Consider the following 7,815-nt stretch of genomic DNA (forward strand, 5'->3'; position numbering starts at 1 on the left):
AGGAGCAAGAGGCATTGGAAAGTAATTGTTTCATGATCTGATTGAGGAGATAGCTAGCTGGGTAATGTTACAGTTGCACTTTAACGCAATTATGTTTTGGAGCCCAACGAAATGATATATTCACTAGAAAACACAAATTTGTTTAAATACAATTACTACGTCTCTCTTAGTAGTTTGTGGGTCAATCAGGTTGGAATAGTGGAATTTGCCACCCCAACTTCAATTCTGCTCAATAATTCTCAAGAAACCATTATCTGTTTCCCCCACAAAAAAAAAAACAAAAAAAAAAAATCTTGATCATGATGTTTTGGGCGTTCAAAAATAGTCTAAGTTGAGCTTTAGCCTTGAAGTTTGTATGTATTGTACTTTTAGCCACCTACCTGAAAAAATCGTGTTGAACCTTCAACAGGTTGGATTTGTTTTCGATCGAGGAACAGCAACATCTTGATGGAAAGGAAACTGTGCTTCTGCTACTACCTGTTAACTTGGCTGTCTTTATAGTGAAGGCAGCCTTAGCCCCTAAGACAACTCTTATGGTTTTCTTTGATAGGTTCAATATCGGCTCATTTCCACCTTTCCCTTAGAATATGGACAATTGCAACAGAAAGGGGTTCACCTGCTTGGGTGTAGGAAAGATGCAGAATAAGTTCTTTTAGTTTCATTTGAGGCCACCTTTACCCGTTGATTCTTTGTACATCATTTCAATGCAAACCACTAAGGTTGATTACACAATTTTGGAATATAAGCTGATTATAGAACAAACATGGTTGCACAAGGCAATCTAAAAGGAAAAGAGGCTGGTTCATGACTCAGAATACATTGAATTAAAGCCTTCTGTTAAAGCAACCACTTTGGCGGACAACTTCGGTTGCAGCTTTGAGATGGCTTGACGAATGTCCTGTTGTTGACAAGTGAAACAACTTTGTTAGTCAATATGGTGAAGGAAAAAGACCTGTGCTTAGTATATGGTGCAAACCCACAACACTCTTCTACCTTGTAACCAAAATTGTCCACAACAGGATCCAGATAGGACATGGGAACATCCGATCAGGATAAATTTTTGGACAAAACGAGTGGGATTTGAAATAAGATTGCACCATTGTGGCCTAGTGGTCGTGGATTCAAGTCGGAAAACAGCCTCTCTGTAAAGTGGGGGTAACTGCGTACAATATAAGCCTCCCAGACTCTGCAGTGGTGGGGGCCTCATGCCCTGGTACACCCTTTTAAAAGCAGGTGTGGCAATTTGACAAGCTGGGCTGAGTAATAAGGTCAGGCCCTGAAGGCCTTTGGGCCACTCAGACCAGGCTAGGCTGGAAATTGTTACCCCTTGCCCAACCCTACGAACATGCGATCATTTTAAAATGACATTGGTTGAGTTTATTTTCTAAGTACAAGACCATGGACCCAAGAATCTTAATTTGAATACTAGCAATCATTTTTGCAAGGTTATTTTTATACTGGAAAGTAGTGGATAAAAATGGGTATTTAACTCTACTCTAGATTATGGACTCTATAAACCTTCTATACTTAATAAAATAGCAACTAATGGATATTCTTGTTGAATAAAGAAAAGTGAAAGACTTTGTTCACTGAGAGATCACCTCAATTTTGTACCGGGAGGAGAAATGAGTGAGCAAAATGGCTTTGTTCCGGATCCATTGAGCATGTTCAATGATCTACAATGTTAACTTAACACTTCAGAATAATAAATAACATGTAAAATATCTATGAAAAATAAAAACATATCAAAATAACAAAAGCATCACTACATGTTTTCACTTAGTTCCATTTAACTGGACATAAAATGTTGCAAAATAATGTACAACATTTTAAAACAAAGACCAATACCATGAAGAAACTAATAGAATTATTAGACAGTAGTTGAAAAGTGAAGTAAGAGAGTATTTCAGCACTCATTCTTTTCCACAAAAATCTAAGAAGTTTAGTTAACATTTTTGGTTGCTAAATTTAATTTCTTTATGTAATTTACAAGATCATCATTCCTATTAGTTGGATAATTTCTGTTTAGTTTCAACTTTACATTACTTTGCATCACTTTATATTCAACCAGATGTAGTAAAATTTTGTAATGTAAAGTTTAACAAAAACTAAAATGGACACTTCCACCTAATGTCAACAATATATGTAACTTGCAAACTTTATAATAATTAAGTTTTTGACTAGATTCCTTTGATCTTTGTAAAAAAAGAATATGGCAGTAGAAATATTTTACTTATCAAATACCTTCTGAAAGTCACTATTTCTACCATACATGTGGTCTTTTATTCTTAAAAAAAAATTTAATATCCAACAAGACGAAGTCACACTGTTTATGTTATTTCTACCATACAAGTGGTCTTTTATTCTTAAAATTTTTTTTAATATCCAACAAGACGAAGTCACACTGTTTGTGTTAATAAAGGATAGTAGCAGTACAAGAGAAAGGTAAGGGCAGCAGTCCCTTTGGATTACATGACACTTGCTATTCAGGCCATCAATTGGCTGACTCGGTGATTTACAATCCTTTTTTTTTCCGATAAATGGTGATTTACAATCATAACCATTTTATTATTTTTCAGGACCAGTTTTCATAGTTTTATTAGCCATCCAAAATCTTATTAGAGATTTGATATTCCAAATAATATCCTGACTGTTCATTGCTATAGTTGTTGCCACTAAAAAGGCTTTCTTGTAAAACCTGTCGAATTGTAGGTTTGAAACAACTTGGCTGCATCTTATTGGTATGGCTGCACATGAAAAAGGTAGGTCCATTAGTTCCAACCCTGGATCTAAATCTGCATTAGCAGGTCCACCTTTGACTTGAGTCCACGCAAATGTATGTGTCTCGATATCCATATGGATTACACGCTAAACTTTCCAAGTCAACGATCTGACCGAACCTAAAATAACTTTTATTTAAGAGACCCAAACCCAGTTAAAATGCATGCAGTCTTGAGCAGAGCTCTTATCTGATCTATTCCATGCCAGACCCTAGTTCCAAAGGGTAGCTTTTTCTACCAGATGTCAATTTTCCTCATCAAATATAACTAAAATACAAAGAAGAATGTGAAAAGCATGAAAACGAACAAAAACAATAGAAAGTTGCAACTTAAACTTGCACATACCTCAAATAGATGAGTATGGCCACACTGTCGTGCGTGCTCAATGCTGAGCTCTTCATCTACGAAAGTTGCCTGCCAAAAGAAAAGCACGTTAATCAGAAAATGGAGATTCAGAAGTTTATGAACCTGGTACAAGAAGAAGATGAAGACAGACCATTATATATCACTTGTACATATTGGACTCAGATGATTCCAGCCAGCAAAAAAAGGTCTAGGTCAGCTGAAGCCTAGTGGCTAATAACACTTTCCATAGAACTGTTCAGGTAACTGGATTGTCATCCTACGGTCTACATAAAACTGAAGTGCATATGCTCTTACTGAAAATGGAATAATTTTGACTACTGCCAGAATGAGCTTAAGACTTAGAGAGAATGAGTCTAAAATGAGGTCACATTCCATTTTCTTATTCACATACTCATGATGATTCTGTGTACGTTCTTCTTTGTTTTGTCCTCCCCCCCTTTCTTTTAATAAGTGATGAGTAGAGGGCGGACCTTAGCGTAACGGTAAGGTTGCTCCATTGTAACCTAGTGGCCACAGGTTCAAGTTGTGAAACAGCCTCTCTGCAAAGCGGGGGATAAGGCTGCGTACATTATGACCCTTCCTAGACCCTGCAGTGGTGGGAGCCTCATGCATTGGGTACACCCTTTTTGATAAGTGATGACTATTATGCAGTCTACCTTAATGTGACCTTATGGGTTCAACTGCTATATGAAATTATAATAAAATGATAAATTTCTAGTCGAAACGAAGTGCAGCCGCCTAAATGAAGGAAATTGAGATGCAACTAGTGGAAACGTTTAATTTTGTTAGGACTTAGAGACAAGTAGAAATGTTTGATTTGACTAGGACTCAGAGACTATCTCAATACTTTTTCTCATGGAATGTAAATATGGCTATTAGAGCCTTTTCACACATATGGTGCACGTGTAGTATTCAATAGTTGCATTACCTTGGATGGTTGAATGTTTGGATCTAGTCCAGGAAATAAAGGACAAAAAGGTTGTATCCTTTAAAAGCATTCCTTCTTGGTGTACTATGAAGACCATCGTATTGGCAGATGTATATTAGATTTTAGGGCTGCAACGGTGCCGGGTTGGGCCAGGCTTTTTAAAACCCCAGCACAACTCTGGATCCCCTTAGCTTAACCCAACCCACCCTGGCCCTGACTCGGGGCCTAAAAACCTCAACTCAGGCCCAACACTGCTGGGCTCAGCCCAGCCCAGCCCAGCCCAGGCCTGCCGTGATTGGGCCGAGTCAGACTGGGTTAGCCGTGACCCTACTTTGCCATTTAGGGCCAGGCATGGTACAAAATTTTGGGATATATTGCCGAAATTTCAGTAATTTCAACACTACCGAGATGAGATGGGCTTCCGAAATGAAAAAAGTTCAAATTTCGGTATATTTCGTAGAAATATTGTGTATTGAGCAGTATATTTCGGTAAATTTCGTAGAAATACTTTGTGTCTTGAGTATTGAACTATTGACTATTATGAAGTTTATGAGTATGACTTATGCACTTATGACTTTATGAGTTTAAACTCTAAAGGCTACATTTGACTTTATTTTTGTTTAATTACTTTGTTTAAATTTCTTATTATGTCTTTTAGTACTTAAACAATATGTATTTAACTATTTTATACAACAGGGTCCGACTGTATACAGTCAATCAAGGGTGCAAACCCAAAACAACACTTTGAGTTCATGTTTTTTGCAATATGAAGGTTTAAATGTGTTTATTTAGCTTAAATAAGGGTGTCCATGAAGTATCAGGCCTAGATATGGCCAAATACCCACCGAGATGGACTCCCGAAATATTGTAGAAAAAATGCAATATTTCGGTGAAATTTCGCCAAATTTCGGATATCTCGGTAGGCTCGAGATACCGATATATCGTGAGATATAGTACTATGGGGCCAGGTTGACCCTGACCTTAATACTTTCAAGAATTATCCTTATCTCAACTCAATTCACCCTATTATTAAAAGAAGAAAAGATATACAAATCAATTCACCCTTACAGACTTTCAATAAACCTAAAACAAGGCTTGGCTTAGCCCAAAGCCTCAACCTTGGCCCAGCCCTGCCTCGGGCCTGAAAAAATCCAACCCTAGCCCACCATCAGGGTTGAAAAATCCAGCCCAGGCCCTGTTCGGGCTCAGGGAGGGCCAGGGCGGGTCCGGGCTCACAGGGCCAAACTTGCACCCTATTAAATTTGTTCATTTTATCGCAATGGATTATAGTTTTATGCAACAGTTGGCAGTTGACTTTCTTATTCTTTCCTAGATTCTCATCGTTTGGAGTTTCATCCTTTCAATGTTTTCCTCTGTACGAATCTTTTAAGTTACATTGCGGATAAGGTAAGTATATCCTATTCACTCCATAATCCTTGTGCATATTCTGATGAGATGAAACTTTACATGGAGATAAAGCTATTCAGAGACACCATTGGAGCGGTCTTCTTGTTATAAAGCTATACATAAATCATATGTATAACAAAGGCAACTGTGCCACCAACTTTCTAGCTACTTTTGTCATTTTGACAACTGGATATTCGTACTATGGTGACCCCTTTGAAACCTCTCAGTATTATCATGGTTTTAGATTTTCATGATATGCCTATGGTGTATGTACTACCTTCAACTTGGCCAGGACAGAGAGAATAAACAGAGAGAACAAGACACAGTTACCTCAGTTATAAGAACTTTTGCTCTCATGGCATCAGCATTGCGAGGATCAAGCATAAAGTCAGATGTTGTATCTCCTGTGAACGCCACCTCAGGGTACAGTATAGTGTCTGTAATCTGCCAAGAGGTAACTTCAAAGTCAAATATATCATAACACACACAGAATCGAACCTTGGCAGAGAACAAGCCTTATCCTTCAATATAAATGGTTAAGGTGCAAATTCAACGAGTTTCTAAAATAACAAACCTCAACCCCAGACTTTTTCAACTTCTCGATTTGTTTTCCTTTTAAATGAGCATATTGCTTCTTCAGCTTCTTTCTAACTGAGTACATGAGATATCCCTGAGGAAACCAAGACACTGCTTGAATCACACTTGGAGAGATCTTAGGTTGCACATGTGATAACTAGAACACTAGATATCATTGCTAGTGGGTAAGTATGAGCCTATTGAGCATACCTGGCTGGGTATGACATGGTGAGTTTTAAACGGCCTCACAACCAGGTCATTCCGAATTTCATATGTTTCCCCTGTAATCAAGCTTGTCAAGTCAGGTTCATGATGGAATATGCACACATCAAACAAAGACATGTCAGGAACCATAACTACATACCTACATCTAATGCAACCAAATCAAACTTCAATTCATCTCGACTCATATTCCTGTGAATGTCGAATAACTTCTCTACATCCTCTTTAATACATGGTGGCACAAATATCGTTGGCGGTTTTAAATTGTAGAGCCCACGAGTTGCTACATACATTGGAAGTCCACCCTGTGACAATGTAGTATAAAGCACATTAAGTGTACAATTCTAGAGTGAATCCAATGGTACTGGCTCCGACAGGTTAAACTGAAGTAAAGCACAGAACGGACTAGTCCAAGGTTCTCAGACAAGGGTTCCAACTCTGACCCAACTAATCTAACAGTACTACAATAGGTGTTTGAATTCCTAAGAAATCAAATGCTATAAATCGACTGATTATCATTTGTGCTTGATTTGAAACACAAATCCGGAAGAACACTGAGGTTAAGTTCATAGGCGAATTCATGCATATAATTTATCATTGGTCAAATGTTCGAGTCTATCAAATTCAAAACAAACTGAAGTGAAAAATTAGATAGTCAAGCAAGCTTATTTCGCACGGAACACTCAATAGGATTGCATATTTGCATATAGAGGGGATGAAACCTGAAATAGGGAAAGAGCTTACAATGTGATCAAGATGAGCATGGGTTATGAACAGGAAGTCCTGATGAACAGCCCTCGAAGGACATCTGCCGATGTCAAAAGCAGCATTCAACCTCGGAACGACGATGCAAGTCTCGTGGCCTCCAATTGAAATTCCCTCGATTAAGTAACCCTCAAGGTCGACACCTTTCCGATGAACCTCAGCCCTGGCTCTTCTGTATTCCTCTTCTTCAATTGCTCTGTCGATTGTGGATAGAAACCCAGACCCTTTAAAGGCAGACAATACAAGGCCATGGCCACTGGCTGAAACCTTCTGTCCTAGTCTCTGAACTACAGGGAAAGGGAATTTGTAAGGAGATACGAGTGTCTGTTCGTCAGATGGAAGAAATGAAGGAAATTTTGAGCTCGAGATGCTCAGAGAAGTCAGCATAATTTTTTTTAGGGTTTTATATCACATAGATAAGATTGAACACTACAGGAGTTTAGAGAGAATTGTAGTTACAGTAAAGCAAGTATGAGTGTGCAGTGTGCACACGTGTATGTGTGTGTGAGAGAGAGAGAGAGAGAGAGAGAGAGAAAGAGAGTCTTCTTCGACAGAAGCTTAGAGGGGGAGAGAGTTGCAGTTGCGTCTTGCGAGGTATGAGAGGTAGTCAGGTAGAAGAGGAAGGTGAGCACTGAGCAGTGGAGCATTTTCTTATCGAAATTCGAAAGTAAGCCGCGACACAAAATGCCATGAGGCCCATGACTAGGAGACACGATTTACAGAAAAACCGTGACTTCCAATGGCGACTTATAATCACCCGATCAAAAAAAA

At 38.5% G+C, this 7,815-nt stretch overlaps 1 protein-coding gene across 1 annotated transcript; it reads right to left on the reverse strand.

Moving 5' to 3' along the window:
• Positions 1 to 634: 634 nt before the first annotated feature.
• On the reverse strand, positions 635 to 7,511 carry LOC122642294 (tRNase Z TRZ2, chloroplastic). Its single transcript, XM_043835734.1, has 8 exons — positions 7,024 to 7,511; positions 6,422 to 6,584; positions 6,268 to 6,338; positions 6,056 to 6,151; positions 5,812 to 5,925; positions 3,126 to 3,194; positions 1,602 to 1,676; positions 635 to 898 (listed from the first exon to the last, which is right to left on the reverse strand). Exons 1-8 carry the CDS (start codon positions 7,429 to 7,431, stop codon positions 803 to 805), a joined length of 1,092 nt encoding a protein of 363 aa, XP_043691669.1. The 5' UTR covers positions 7,432 to 7,511; the 3' UTR covers positions 635 to 802.
• Between the last annotated feature and the right edge of the window lie 304 nt (positions 7,512 to 7,815).

This window comes from Telopea speciosissima, chromosome 10, assembly GCF_018873765.1.
Source record: "Telopea speciosissima isolate NSW1024214 ecotype Mountain lineage chromosome 10, Tspe_v1, whole genome shotgun sequence".
Classification (NCBI taxonomy): Eukaryota; Viridiplantae; Streptophyta; class Magnoliopsida; order Proteales; family Proteaceae; genus Telopea; species Telopea speciosissima.

Coding starts and splice junctions, on each gene's coding strand:
- LOC122642294 (XM_043835734.1), bottom strand. CDS start 7,431: ATGCTGACTTCTCTGAGCATCTCGAGCTCAAAATTTCCTTCATTTCTT. Junction 6,585..7,023: donor ATGCTCATCTTGATCACATT/GTAAGCTCTTTC, acceptor ACATTGTCACAG/GGTGGACTTCCAATGTATGT. Junction 6,152..6,267: donor ACCATGTCATACCCAGCCAG/GTATGCTCAATA, acceptor TGGTTTCCTCAG/GGATATCTCATGTACTCAGT.